Below are 15,449 nucleotides of genomic sequence, written 5' to 3'. Positions count from 1 at the left end.
ATCAGCTCCAGCAAATAAGATGACAGGTAAAATCTTCAAGATAAAAATAAGATATATTTTTTTTTTTTTTTAATTAAAGAAAGCAGGGTATTCTGTGAGCAGCAGAACTAATGATACCTGCTTTTTGTGGATTTTGATTTTTCTCCAAACCCACTTTTCCCAGTTTGTCCTCTGACATTCCTGCTGGAAAAGAGGCAGTTTACGGTCTATCTAGTGCAGAGTTGACTGACTGTTTAGCAAGCACGGCTGTTACTGAATGGGATATGTAACAGCTGAATTTTCTAGGCTTTCTTTTCATAGCAGAAATGCTAGTTTTGGTCTTCCTCCTCTGCCTTACCTAACCACTGATTTTCATAACGTTACTGTTGTCGAGCCCTACCTGAGCAATTTCAACTGAATCTGAACAAAGGTGAACGGGTATTGTGTGGATGAAATGATACTTCTGAATGGGTAACATGATTGCCTTGGACAAAGGCACTTGTGACCACTTAGTCTGGCACTGGCAATGTTGTCTTTTGGGTTTTTTTTGTTGGTTTTTTTTTTTTTTACCAGCATGTTTCCCTAGTCTTTAATTGAATATTGTTTGACGTATACTTCACCGCTTTCTTTGGAAGATTGTTTCCTGTATGCATATTCCACTTTTGACAGTTAAATATACCTGTGCGTAGTGACCTTTTGGTTAGTGATTTTTTTTTATTATTATTATTTTTTTCTCCCCATAGCAAATTATAAGGGACTGATTAGACTACAGAACTTACAATTTATAGAAATTTGTAATAGAATAAAAGAAATGGGCAGCTAAACTAAGTGGGTGGTTTTTGAGAGCATAAATGTCTTAATCAACTAAGAAAAGCAGATTCTTGACACTACAGATTTTTTTCACATTCTTTCATTACTGTTATTCTTACTTTTCATTAGGAGTTGGAAGTATTTCTGGGTATGAACTTCTAGACAAGTTTTGAATTGGTATCTTTAATTATGGTTACTTTTCTATTGGTGCAATAAGGCCATTGTATTTTTCAGAGTAGCCGTAAAGCTCGTGAAGTAATGCAGTTTAATCGGCCCCCAAAGAATTGTAGAGAAGCTTTCACTGCTGAAGGTGATCAAGTATTTGAAAGACGCTATTACTCTTCTGATTACCTCAGACCCAAGTTCCTCAGCAAAGATGTTGAAGCAGAAATAAGGTTAGCATCTTGTAATGTCGTATTTGTAAAAAGTGCGCATGTTGATATGAATAGTGGAATTGCATATTTGTCTATTTGCATATACACTACTACTCAGTCTCTCCATTTTCTTTCTGAGACTTAACACTTCCTTGTTGAGAATTCTGGAAAACCTCTTTATTTCAATGCCTTTCTGTGATAGGTACAAACCTGAGTTGTACCTCCATATTTTTTGTCTTGTGGCATTTAAATCTTGCTTAGTAATTAGGGATTTTCTGGCCTGAATGCTCCAGGAAAATCTAGCTACTTTCCTTTTTGTTGTGGTTCCTGAAAAAGAGTATGGAGTTAAAGCTATTTCTTTAAAAATCTAATATCTGAACAGTGGTGTTGTAGTTTACTGCAAAGGAAGCCTGATTATTCAAACAAAAATTACGTTGGCATGCGTAAGCTTACTGGTTTCAAGCTTTGCGTCTGTGTTTTCTCAGGCTTTTGACTTCACTCATGGTGGGTGTCTCTGATAAACTTGACTCCTCCCTTGCCCCTCCATTTTATTTTTTAGTTGTATTTTTTTCTCATTAATTTCAAAATGGTAGTTTTAAAAGCCAAATGTATTTCAAAGTTTAAAAACTTGAACTGTCACCAAGCAAATTGGTGACAACAGAATATTTTATTTTGAGGCTTAGGTTATATTACAGGCATATTAAGTAAATATTTCGCTTTATTGTATTAATAGCTGATAGTGTAGACTGAATTGAATGTTAAAAATTTATTTCTGCAAACTCAAAAGACTTAAGTATGTCCGTTAACTGTACTTTGTTCGTCTCAGTATATAATGAACTTCACTTAAAGACTGTCTTAACTTTCAAAGTGTTACAGGCGTTTCGTTACCAATATTGCTACAGGGGAATGATGTAGGCCAGCGAAAAAGGAAAAATGTCTTCCCACCTCCCCCTCTTCAGAAAGTAGCCTAAAGCAATGACTCATTTACCTGGAATAGTAGATGCAATTTATTGAACACTGATTCTGGGATCAGACTTAATCAGTCCGTTTCATGCATCTATAGGAAAAGTTGGATTAAACCTTTGCGTTATATTTTTTTTTTTTAACAGTAGTATTAGTAAAGCTTCCCCTTTCTTTTGCAGGGATGAAAGACTCTATCAAAGTTTTGCCATCTATAAATAATAATAAACAACTGCTTTGTTTTGCTTTTCAAATAGTTTTACCACAAACTTAAAGAATTAATTATGGGAATCTCTGGACATGACCTCCTTCTATAGAAGGAAAAGTAGGAGACTATATAATTTTTTTTTCTTCCCACATCTCTGTTAATGTATTTTCTCTCTGACTGGTAGTGTTTTGTCCTAGTCAAAGTATTTGTTTTCTTTCAGGATGCAAAAATATTTTTAGAAGTAACATCCCTGTTTAGTTCAAACATGTGGCCTGTTTGCAAAAATTGCAAACAGAGGTTACAGATGGTTCAAATTACATGAATGGTTTATCCACTAGGCGCTGAACTAGGACCATCAAATAGCTAGCTATCTGCTATGAGTGCTGCGGTAGAGCTTTGGAGGTTCTGTATTGATCATTCAAACCTTCCAATGCGTAACAAACTTCAGATTTTTTTTATTTTTTTTTGGGGGGGGGGGTTGGGGGTGTGCTTTTTACCCTTTGTCTTGTCATGCATTGAATTTTGTGTATTTCTCTTTTTGTGTGTGTGTAATAAATAACATCTGTGTAATATATAATATCTCAATATCACTTATTTTATAAAGTCACTTGGAGAAAGAAATTGAAAACAAAAAGGCACAGATAACAGCATCTCACCAACATTTACGTTCCATTGAAACTGAGATTAAGCAGAATGAAAATCATCTTCGTGGTCATCGACAACATCAAAAAGAACTACAGGTAAAATAGGTACAAAGTTAATTTTTAGAAACTGGTCAGTCTTTCCCTATTTCACTTCGACTTTCGCAATATATTTTGAGTGGATGATAGTTTTTAATGTTGATCCTTACTTTTGTTGTTTACTTTTGTAGTATGTTTTCATCATTTAGGACAGAATGATAGAGGTCACATCAACCTTACCATATGCTGTTATTTCCTTACGGTATCTTCCCCCCCCCCCCCCGCCCCTTGTGCTAAATCTTGCAAATTTCTACTGCTTTTTTTGACACAAATAGGAAGTTGTTGCAATATTTAATGTAAGTTTCTTTTCCCTGCTGCCCCCTTCTTTATTTCTGTTGAGGGTTACCTCTTCATTTCCAGCATCTTGTTTCTCTTCATGCTTTTCATTTATACTCTTAAACTATTTAAATATGCTGAATAATTCACCTTCAAGTTTTCTTAATATTAATTTCTTTATAAACTAGTTTACAACTCATAGTCTTCTTTCTTTGTTTTCCTGTACTTCTAAGTAGGATATATATTTGTCATGGTCAATGATGTTACAGTTACACACTGTAAGATAATACATACTATATAAGGTTATATTCAGTAAACTACAAATAACAACTAGCAAAAAAACTGGCACATGGACTCAAATTGCTAAAGATAAATATTTGAAGGAAAAATAAAATATATTTTATTCAACTGTCATGTCGAATGGAAATACAATAATACTTAATGATTTAAAGTGTATGTGACTTTCAGAACACGTTATGTCTTATAAAAATGGATTCCATACATAAGTGGGAAGAGTTCTGACTTTTGTAGGCAGTAATGAAACTAAAAGACCAAATATCTTGCTTTCTGTGTTGACTTAAATGAACAAATGTGAGGTTTGGTCTTTAGATAAGCTCAAGGATATTTATTTTCTTTTTCTTTTCAGATAAAAATAAGAACAACAACTGCAGAAATAGCAGATCTTGAAAATATGGAAGAACACCAATCAGTGGACATCCGTACACTAGTAAGAATAAATTATCAAATTATGTCTAATAAGGATATGAAATAATGTCTTTTAATGTTGGCAGTGTTTTGAAATAAGCGAACACTGTAGGTTTTAAATTACTGTACAAGTTGGATAAATAATGAAGAATGTAACACTTTACAGGACCTCTACGATTATGGCAATGGCATGATTTTATTTATTTTTGGTGAATTTTTGTTTCTTGTGGGTTTTTTTTGTTTTTTTTTTTTTTTTTATTTTTTTTTTATTTTATTTTTTACTTCTGCCCTTTTTCAAACCAATAGCACTGCAGGTTTGTGGAAGGTAAGGTGGTCTTGTAAAGGGATATTCCGTGCATTTTCTTTCCTCAATCCAGACCTGCAGTGCTGTAAAACTCTGGCTGGGGAGAAGCGGTGCTGTAGGTTTGGAGGTCAGAAGTAGCTCCATCTAAGCCATAGGTAAAGGCCACTTTGGAGCATAATTTATGTCACAGCACTGCTGCTCTGCCCTGAACCCACAGTTTCTTGCTTTGTTGTAGCTTCACCATGCAGAAGTTTTAAAGTTCATATACCGCTCTAGGGAAGGATCATGGTAGTACCATGGTTTCTCCACGTGTTCTTAAAATGTACACAAGAACAGAAGAAAAATGTGTGATAATCTGTTGTGATTTGCATGATGGTGGCCATGAATTTCAACTGTTACTCTGTAATTTAACGTATAGTTGGCGAAGATTTACGTTCTGAGAATCATGCTGATAGATGTTAATAATAATCCTGACTTTAGTTGTTTCAATTAAATTCTGTGCCAGTATTCCCACTATTTTATCTGCTATCTGTGAGAGGCTAAGTTGCTCCGAAATTTTTTTTTTTTGTTACTTTTGATGTTGGCACAAACTCACACTTTTTCAGTGGTCTGTCTTTCCACGTGTGTGCACATGCCTGCGTATAAGTAAACATTTCAAAAATTACTCAAAGTAAGGGATCATTACAGATTCTGTGAACTCTTATAGGGTTTCTCTTTTCCAGATTATCTAGTTCTGTTGGTTTAAAAAAAAAGTATATTCTTTATACTTTTGGTGAGATGGAAAAATATTACCTTTTTGTAGGAGAATGTCTTCCTGTTTGAAAATTATCTTATACTTGCTTTTTGAACCTCAAAACTTTTACCGTTGCTTCTGATAATAGTCTTACACAACTGGTAGATTTATATGTTTGCTTTTCCTTATTCCTTTCTTGGATTTTTGTTGTTTTTCTGTTTTCTGCGCTTTCTGACCACTACTATGTATTGATTGCTGTTCTTTCACTTGGTATTTGTCTTTCATTGCTAGCTGGTTTTCACAATTGTGTGATTGTGAAAAAGAATCTTAGAGATACAAAGGTTCATTTACACATTTTTCCCAGGTTTTGGAATATTTATCTTTTTGAATCAGAAAGTATGTATGATGAAAATTCATTACAAATGGTATAATTGTCCAGGGAACAGTGATGATCCACTTACTCTTCCTGTATTCCTTTGTATACTGAATGTATATACCCTGTCACAGATCCAGAGGGAAGTTACCATGTTCTTTTGTATAAAAAAATTGCTATAGCAAAATATTCTCATGACTAAGTCTTCACAAAATCCTAACCTCTTTAGTCTTTTCATCACAACTCCCAAATATTTTAATCCCCTTAATTTTCAGTTATATAATTAGGAAGTTCCACTTTTGCAGTTCGATTTAGTGGTCTCCTACAAGATCTGTCAGTCTCTTCTTTTGGGCTTTGGTGGCAACTGCATTGAGCTGTTCATGTTCCTATTAGAGTTAGAGAGTACGGCATGTAATCTTGTAGCCTGATAGAGATAATAAAAATCTTGTACGGTAATTTGCAAATGTATGTCTCCTTCTATTATTGTACATTTTAATGTATTTTGACAGGAAGATGAAGCTGAAGAAAATAAGGGTAAAATGGAAACTGTAAAAAAAGACATGCAGCAACAAAGCAGAAAAATGGAAGAACTAAAAAATATTCTTCAGGTAGCTGAAAAAAAATTTGAAGAAATGAGAGAAAAAATTCATCAAGTAGAAGAAATTGCCGGTCCAATTAAGGTAGCGATAATTTCATATTGTATTTTTAAATTGTTCCCTTTATGTGGCAAGGGGTAAGAGGTTAAAAGGAGAAAAGACTGTGCTCCTTCCTGAAACATTTAAGATCTGTCTATGAAAATGGAAATAGAGCATTCCATCTAGAGCATATCAAGAAATATGCTTGGCAATATTTTGAAGATGATGTTGGTTGGTAAGGGTAGATGCTATAGTGATTTATGTTTAAATAGAGTTTGTTTCCAGGTATTTTTAGTCCTGGACTGATAACAAAGAAAAAATAGTTTCCTTGACTTTTCTTTTTAACGCATCACACTTGTTGTTTAGGCTTCTTTGTTTGGTTCTGATTAAGGCCTGGCTAAGAATGTTCATACCTGATCGGTTTTCCAAATAGCATTTGAAGTTCTGTATGAAATGGTTGTCATTCTATAAAGTTGCATAGTCCTGGAAGGTACTGATACGTAGATTTAATTATTCAAGACAACTGAAGATACCTGGAAATCACAGAGAACTAGCAAGTCTTAATATAAATAGCAGAGTAGAGATGTACAAAACTTGATATTGGTAAATGGAAGGCAATGGCACGTTGCCAATAAGAACTAATGTTTTGAAAATGGATAATGGAAATAACAGTCCAGAATGCTTACAGTATTCTTGTATAAGGATAGAATGAGGAAAAACTTGGACAGATTGCTATAGGAATTTCTTATATGCCTCACTTAAATTGTATATTGCTATGTAGTCTGCCCAAATTAAAAAAGCAGGAGCAAACAAAAAGAGGAAGGAAGCAGGTAAGGAAAACAACTGCTAAATATATTAGTTATACTGTGTCTAATATGGAAATTCTAAAGATATGTTCTATCTAAAAAGAAGAACCATGTAAGAAAATAGAATAGATTTATTCAGAATATTAGAATATTATTGCTTGTTATTAAGCAATAGAGGGCAACAATTAAATTCCTGAAAGGATTTTAGATTAGATGTGCTGCTATGTGTTCCACAGTTGTTTAATGAACTCTGACATATAGCAAGTTATGGCTTTAATGCAGGATTAGGGAAAAGCTAAGAGCATCCATTATTGTTGGTGATGCTTGGTTTTCTTGTTTGTTATTTTGGTTTGGGTTTTTTTGCAGTGTTTTTGTTTGGTTTGGGGTTGTGTTTTATTTTTAAGATGAGCCATCTAGTTGTCAGGGATTAGGAAGAAAATTGTCTTCTAATGTATGTCATTCTTTATATCTGTTTGCTTCTCTGGAAAGATAGTGTCACTTCAACTGTATCAACAATTACGTAGTATCGAAGTTGCTATTGTCTACATCGTATTATAGGTGTAGCGGGACACTGAATTTTCACACTGAAATGCAGTTCTGGCTGTCACATGGGCATCAGAAGTTCTGGCTAGAATGTGATGTATAAAATAAATGTAGTTTTTGGAGGCTTAGGAGAAAGGATGGGTTTTTTTCCAGCGTTAAAACATACCCTCAAGATACAGTTCTTAAAAACATTACAGGCATTTATTATGTCCTTGTCAGAATTGAGTATAAACTTTCTGATAATTTGCTGTTAAAGCTTTTGGACTTTAAAAGGAGTAGCCTTACTGAAAGCAAAATAAAATAGACAGTGTTAAAACCAACATAATTACCTGTGGTAAGTCAGTAGGCATTAGGGAGATGCTTAGGAATCTACCCCAAACAGCTCACTTATCACATCTTGATTTATTCCAAACAGGATGAATTAAACCAAGCTGACTCAGAGGTGGAAAACAGTAAACGCCGTTTGCAGCACTATGAAGACAAGCAGAAAGAACACTTGGCTTGCATAAAAAGACATAAAGATTTACTAGCTGCCAAAGAAAAAGAATTAGAGGTAGGTGTGGGTTTTTTTTATTTATTGAAGTCAGGTGGTCATGATTCTTCCAATATTTAATAATAAATCACTCCACTTGTACAACACACAGACCGTATTAATAGTCAGCTGCACTGAGTATTTTCTCATCTACGTCTTAAGCTGACTGTATCTAAATCAAGTATAAGTAATGTTGTATAAACGAATCGAGGCCTCTTTTTGTTTGGCAGAGCACCATTTCTGTCTTGACAGGTAAGTTAGAGGTTATCCATCTAGGACTCTTCTTCTGCAATGAAAAGATTAAAATGACTTAACCTTAAAATTTGTATTTCAAGTTAAATTGAATAATGCTATTTTGGGTTTTTTGGATGCTAAGCTTTTCCTTGTACAGACCTCATACCTGATTTTTTGAAGATTTATCTAATCAAGCTTTATTAAGTAAGTCTGAAATCACATCCACAAAGACTTTTGGAAGACTGTCCTATTTAATTATGGTGAATTTGGTTCTTTATTTATCTGTGTTAGCTAAATAACTGTGAACGTGTTAAAGATCTTAGAGGGATACAGTTCTTAGCACTGAAATAACTACCTACCTATAAATGTTGTTAGAAAAATTGTTGATGATAACTAGGTTTGCTGTGATAAGTATGCAAAGAATGATACAAAAACACTGTTCTTCCTTGTAGACCTTGTTTTTCCACAGCACAAAATATTTGTTGTGAACACGAAATGGATTGTTTAAAAATGTAACAATTAACTGAGTTTCAAACATTGCTTTAGGAAAAAATTGCACAAGCTAGGCAAATCTACTCAGAGCGCATAGAAGTCAGCAGAACTGTTAAGAGTCTTGATGCAGAAATGAATCGCTTGAGAGAGAGGATAAATTCAGAAAATGATCGCCATGGGAACAGAGAAGAAATAGTACAGTAAGTAATCTTTAACATCTAAAGTTGTTCAGGTAAAATGGAAAAGATAGGAGAAAGAAGAGTTTTCTTGTTGACTCAAATTTATATGTGTTTTTAGTACTTAAACCATATACAAAGGTATGAAAACATGCTGTGCTGATTGCTCAGTCAGCCAGTACTGAACAGGCTTAGGAGTGTTGAACTACCCTCTAGTGATTTTAGACAGTGTCTGTACTATATGTGTATATATGATGTTACCAATAATGAGATAGTATCCCAATTACGACTACGGGGTGTGAACGTAACTCACCGTTGTTCTGTGATGCAATAAGCATTAAACGTACTTCTGATCACAGAATCATAGAATGTGTTGGGTTGGGAGGGACCCTTAAAGGTCATCTAGTCCAACCCCCCTGCAGTAAGCAGGGACATCTTCAACTAGATCAGGTTGCTCAGAGCCTCATCCAGCCTGGCCTTGAATGTCTCCAGGGATGGGGCCTCCACCACCTCTCTGGGCAACCTGTTCCAGTGTCGCACCACCCTCATTGTAAAGAACTTCTGCCTAACGTCTAATCTAAACCTCCCCTGCTCTCGTTTAAAACCATTGCCCCTCATCCTATCGCTACATGCCCTTGCAAACAGCCCCTCCCCAGCTTTCCTGTAGACCCCCTTCAGGTACTGGAAGGCCGCTATGAGGTCTCCCCAGAGCCTTCTCTTCTCCAGACTGAACGACCCCAACTCTCTCAGCCTGTCCTCATAGCAAAGGTGCTCCAGTCCTCTGATCATCTTCGTGGCCCTCCTCTGGACCCGCTCCAACAAGTCCATGTCCTTCTTGTGCTGAGGGCTCCAGAGCTGGACACAGTACGGCAGGTGGGGTCTCACAAGAGCAGAGTAGAGGGGGAGAATCACCTCTCTGGATCTGCTGACCATGCTTCTTTTGGTGCAGCCCAGGGTGCAATTGGCCTTCTGGGCTGCAAGCACATGTTGTTGGCTCATGTCCAGCTTTTCATCCACCAGTACCCCCAAGTCCTCTATCACGTCATCTCCCAGCCTGTATTGATAAGGAGGGTTGTCCTGACCCAAGTGTAGGACCTTGCACTTGGCCTCGTTGAACTCCATAAGGTTTGCTCGGGCCCACCTCTCTAGCTCGTCCAGGTCCCTCTGGATGACATCCCGTCCCTCTGGCAGATCAACCGCATCGCTCAGCTTAGTGTCGGCAGCAAACTTGCTGAGGGTGCACTTGAGCCCACTGTCTGTGTCATTGATGAAGATGTTGAACAGCACCGATTTGCATAACTAATGCATAAATTAGGCAATTACTTGAGGTTTTGACTGCAGCGTTTCAACAAATCACTCACCTTCGATATTCTTGACCACGGGGAGCCCAGTCATTCATTCTTCTTGGTGTAAGAGTTTTTTTTCAAAAGAATTAAAAATAAAGTAAAATTTATTTTTTCGACCACTTTTTGTTTGTGAACAGCATCTTACTTGACTCATCAAATGCTTTTAGGTTCACATTGATCATCACAAGAAAGTTTTTATTTGCATGTTTTGATTATCAAATTGATTTTTAGCATTTACAACCATAGTTTGGGTTTAATTTAATGCATGTTTATCCTAAACCTTCTGTTAATTAAAACAGGCAATTTCATGACGCAAAAGAAAGATATAAGGCTGCAAACAGTAAAGTAAAGAATTTAAAGAATTTTATTATGTTGCTGGAAGAAATAATGACACAGAGATTCAAAATATATTCGCAATTCTTAAGGTGAGTTAATTTCACTGTAATTTCATGTTTCAGATAAACTATTGTGTTGATGTAAGTAAGTGCCCGTATTCCAGGGCGAAAATTGTAGAGCAGATGTGTGAGAATGAGATATCTTTAAAGTGGTATTCGCAGCAGTCTTTCTAACTTAATCTTCCTCCCAGATCCAATATTATTGTGCCTGACAGTTTAGAGGCAGCCTGGACAGACAGCTGGGAAAACAACATGCTCAGTGGAGGCTGTGTTTTGCTTCACCCAAAAGGCCTCAACTATGCTGACTTAAGCCACACTGAGAGGAGTCTGGCCCCATCCTCTTGGCACCCGCCCTTTAGATACTGATAAGCGTTGCTGAGGTCCCCTCTGTCTTCTCTTCTCCAGGCTAAACAGACCCAGGTCTCTCAGCCTTTCCTCATAAGAGAGGTGCTCCATTCCCTTGATCATCTGTGTAGCCCTCTGCAGGACTCTCTCCAGCAGTTCCCTGTCCTTCTCGAACTGGGGAGCCCAGAACTGGACACAGTACTGCAGATGTGGCCTCACCAGGCCAGAGCAGAGTGGGAGGATGACCTCCCTCGACCTGCTGGTTGCACTCTTTTTAATGCACACCAGGAGACCACTGGCCACCTTGGCCACAAGGCTGCATTGCTAGCTCATGGTCAACTTGTTGTCCACCAGGACTCCTAGGTGCTCCTCATGTAATTTCATTGTGGGCCAAACACTTTCTCTTTTCCCTGTGCAGAAGAATTTTCAAGATCTTTGTTCAGATTCTGCAATTTGTCAGCTGCTTCTGTCATGGAGTGTCCATACTGGGGGTGCACCCTTCCTTTCTTGCTTCAGTCCATTAGTATCCTGAACCTATGAATGAAGATTTTGAGGTGGCCTCCCTTCGAAAGGACCGATGGTCCGCTTTCCAGTGCAGCCCTTTGTCACTTACCATTCCCTTCAGCGGAAATTGAGGGATATCTGTGTTGGCTCTGCTTTTTGTACTTTTTGATCTGGGATTTGGAGGCAGTGCCAGTGTGATTCCGACAGATAGTAATGATCAGGAGAATACCAACCTTTGCAGGTGGAAGTCTAGAAATACTAGTGGGTAAGATTTGCCTGCAGAATCCGATGCTTGCCTTTTGAGGCCCACATGTGTCAAACTGAATCTTGTTCCTAGAGTCCAAATAAATCCCACTCTTAAGATGTGTTAAAGAACCATAGTTCGTTCTTGAAGTAAGTGTGGTGTGTTGTCTACTGGGGAATTACATGCTAGAACTTGGCGGGGGGAAGGGTGCGTGTGGAATTTAATATCCTGGGGTCTACCAGAGTCCACGTAAATTCTTTTCTATCCTTACTGTGCAGTCCAAATACTGGATAGGAAAGCAATGGAATTTCATAATTTTCTATTGAAGTTGTGGAAGAAGGGGATGAAAAGGTTATTGTCAATTGAAACAGGCTTCCAGATAATGTAAAGCCTGTACTTCTGCATTTCTTACCTGGTTACTTTGTGTCAGTGACTGTCTGTTATATCCAGTATCAAATGTCACTTGTTTGAGAGCATAATTGATTTGAGAAAATGTTATTAATGGAGCAGGGCTTAGTATTCAAGATTATGATGTGCAACTGTTGATAAAAATCTGCTGTAACTTTTCAGTGTATTTTAAAACTAACTGACCTAATGACTGTTTGTTTGATTTAACTGATTTAAGGCTCCTTTCTTTACGATGCAAACTCTACTTTGACAATTTATTACGTATTCGAGCTTGCTCTGGAAAAATACTTTTTGATCACAAGAATGAGACACTTTCAATAACAGTAAGTTATTTTAATATTACCTTAATTATCATAATATGTAATGGAAATATTAAATTCTTTTTAATATCAGCTACTAGAACATGCGTTACAAAGGATAGAATAAGTTGTTCTCCCCTCTCCAGAATGTGATATGCTAAATTGTAGGATGTTGAAAACAAGCAGGAACAAAAAACGTATCACCATCTTATATGAGCAGGTTGCTGGATTACATGGAATAAATTTGGACTGTCATCTTCTCTGGTCTAGTGGGAGGTGTCCCTGCCCATGGCAGGGGGTTTGGAACAAGATGATCGTTAAGGTCTCTTCCAACGCAAACCATTCTATGATTTTCTGAGGATAAGAACTCACCAGCCATTCATCCTAGTCAATCTTTCAAAATTACTCATTCGTATTTCATTGATAGGAAGTTTGCTTTTATTTGTGTGACTGTATAATAGCTCTAGTTGTTAAAACAACTTCTAATGGCTGAAAGCTTCAGTATTATGTTTTTTTCTGTGTGTCTTTTAACATATCTCCCAAAAAGTTTTAGTCGTGGGGGTGTTTACTTGTTTTTTCTTGTGGGAGACTTCAGTTTTAGGAATTGAGGGCAAAAATGTGTAGTGACAATACAAATACATGTTGACACACAATTAAACAGGCGAAGGATATGTATCTGAGGAACTTAAACTCAGTCCATAAAATACCAAGTCATTACCTGTTTTTCTTTATCAGAATACTTTTTTTTTTTAATACCTTATGTTTCATGTTTCTCATGCAAGAGATCTACATTTAGTCAAGGAAGGTAAATTAAAAAAAAAAAAAAAGCACCACCACCCCCCAAAAACCACCAAAAGACCCCACACCAAAATAATTATTTTCCCCCTTAGCTCGTTAAAAGTAACGTAATTAACAGGACAAGAAAATGCTTAAGTTTAATCTTAAAGGGGAAGTGCCACAAGGTGTCATCATAATCAATGGAACCAAAGAACTGTTCACCACGTTTCACGTATTACCAGTGACAAACCGTTGCTCCTTTAAACTCCTGCTATAAATCAATTACCTGCTTTTCTGTTGTGGCTGGTAACCACTGAATTTTACTGTAATATAACTACACTGGTATATATTAATTAAACATTGTTTAATAGCTATTAAAAATAGAGAATTGAATAAGGAAACACTGGCAGAGTCATTCAGTCTGTCCAATGTATTTTACTGTGGTGGAGAAAGTTGCAGCGATCCTAGAAATGTGCTATGAAATGGTTAGGGGCCATCCCCTTCCAGACTGGCAGTGGCAGTGAAGTGCATAAAATTGTTCTCAAGTGATCTCTATCTGTTCTTGTGTAAACGTGTTTGCTGGTAAAATTACGATTCTGTTAGTAAGTTTCTACTTCAGGCTTAAAAATGGCTCTAATGTTTTGATTTCAAGGTTCAGCCTCGAGAGGAAGACAAAGCTGCCCTTAATGATGTGAGATCCTTATCAGGAGGAGAACGTTCCTTCTCAACCGTTTGTTTCATTCTCTCTCTGTGGTCCATTACTGAATCTCCTTTCAGATGCTTGGATGAATTTGATGTCTACATGGTATAAACTTAAACTTACATTTGCTATTCTGATTTGTATAAATTAGTGAAACAGTTGAGTTGTTACCTGTATTTGGTTAGATTTTAAAACACTGTAGTTAACTCTAAATAATAAATAAAAAAAAACACAAACCAAACCCCCAAACCCCAACCCAAAACTTGGTAGGGACCTTTGTTCGCTTTGTGTAGTGACTTTTGAAGCTTATTCTGTTTCTGAAGTTGGTGCCCAGAGCTATGAGCATCACTGTTACTTTACATACTTAAACCTTATTTCAGTGCAAAAATCATAAAATATAACTTTTTATTAGTTCCCCCAGCCATTGTGACTGTGTTTGTCACAGATTGTCTCTGCCATGTGGCTCTGACAGTTCTGGGTTTAGCATGTGCTTTGGCTTCTACCGGTTTTGAGATCAATGGGGATTTTTTTTCAGAGCAAGTGCAGCAATTGAGTTCACTGTTGCTCCTCAGAAACTTGTTTTGTACTTCGTCCACTAGCATCTTTCCAGGATGCTGCAATGCAGAATAATGAACAGTAAATACTAATGTCAGCTAAAACTGATCAACCTGATCGTTGTGCACAGCTTCCCTGGATAGGTGATTAACCAGTTTTTTAATATATTTTTATTTCCTCCTTATTAATGTACAGTGTGGTATGGTTTGAGAAAAGAATTTGTTCTGAGACAGAGTTGATTATTTTATTTTGCCTTCAGTCTCCCTCCTCCATTAATGGATTTATTTGCTGAGTCTCCCAGACCTAGAGAGGAAAACAAGATAATATACTTTGTGTATAAAGAATTTCCAAAAGGAAAGTATGCATTTAAGGTGGTCAAGCAGTCATTTTTCAGCTGACTTCCAAAGCTTAGGTCCTCTTTTACAAGTTAGTTGTGCAGAAGTTCATCCATCCACCCATCCAGAAAAGGGTGGATACTCAGAACCGTAAGCTCTGCAGACAACTTCCATTTTGTCTGTTCCGTAAGTAATTCCACACAATTTGTCTTTCCACTGCTGTGCCAGTAGCGCAACCTTACTGTTTCCACGTTCTGTAGTTACTTTTGGTGCTATCCTGGAGACCCACCACAAGAGGACTCCATCAGCATGTTTGCAAGGGAGGTACCTCGTTTCACACCTAATAAAGCGTAGAAGCAGAGCTTTGGTTAACCCCTGCTAATAATGGCTTTCCATTACACATCTTCTTCAGTAAGCTTAATGCATAAGGTTGTGTTCAAAATAGTAAGAATAATAATAAAAAAAATAATCATCATCATAAAAACAAGCCACATAATATCTTAGGTTTCATGCAACCCTTAAATCCTTTCAGGTAATTTTGAGGCAGGATTTTATAGGAAACATTATTCTACTAAAATGCAGTTCATCTCAGCGTACCAATAAAGTACGAAGTACTACGTGTATATCAAAGCTGATAGAAAAACATCGTGAGTGGGAGTGT

The 15,449-nt window shown here is 36.8% G+C and overlaps 1 protein-coding gene across 1 annotated transcript in view; it reads left to right on the top strand.

Moving 5' to 3' along the window:
- The window catches only part of SMC6 (structural maintenance of chromosomes 6), a 40,031-nt gene that overhangs the window by 19,091 nt on the left and 5,491 nt on the right, over positions 1 to 15,449 (top strand). Inside the window, exons 18-26 of the mRNA XM_063330517.1 lie at positions 1,024 to 1,184; positions 2,936 to 3,071; positions 3,994 to 4,074; positions 5,972 to 6,142; positions 7,862 to 7,999; positions 8,759 to 8,904; positions 10,526 to 10,651; positions 12,340 to 12,445; positions 13,851 to 14,003. Coding sequence (XP_063186587.1) covers positions 1,024 to 1,184; positions 2,936 to 3,071; positions 3,994 to 4,074; positions 5,972 to 6,142; positions 7,862 to 7,999; positions 8,759 to 8,904; positions 10,526 to 10,651; positions 12,340 to 12,445; positions 13,851 to 14,003 — 1,218 coding nt within the window. The remainder of the gene's footprint in view (positions 1 to 1,023; positions 1,185 to 2,935; positions 3,072 to 3,993; positions 4,075 to 5,971; positions 6,143 to 7,861; positions 8,000 to 8,758; positions 8,905 to 10,525; positions 10,652 to 12,339; positions 12,446 to 13,850; positions 14,004 to 15,449) is intronic.

Source organism: Chroicocephalus ridibundus, chromosome 3 (assembly GCF_963924245.1).
Source record: "Chroicocephalus ridibundus chromosome 3, bChrRid1.1, whole genome shotgun sequence".
NCBI classification, from domain to species: domain Eukaryota; kingdom Metazoa; phylum Chordata; class Aves; order Charadriiformes; family Laridae; genus Chroicocephalus; species Chroicocephalus ridibundus.
This window is presented reverse-complemented; position numbering and strand designations above follow the sequence as displayed.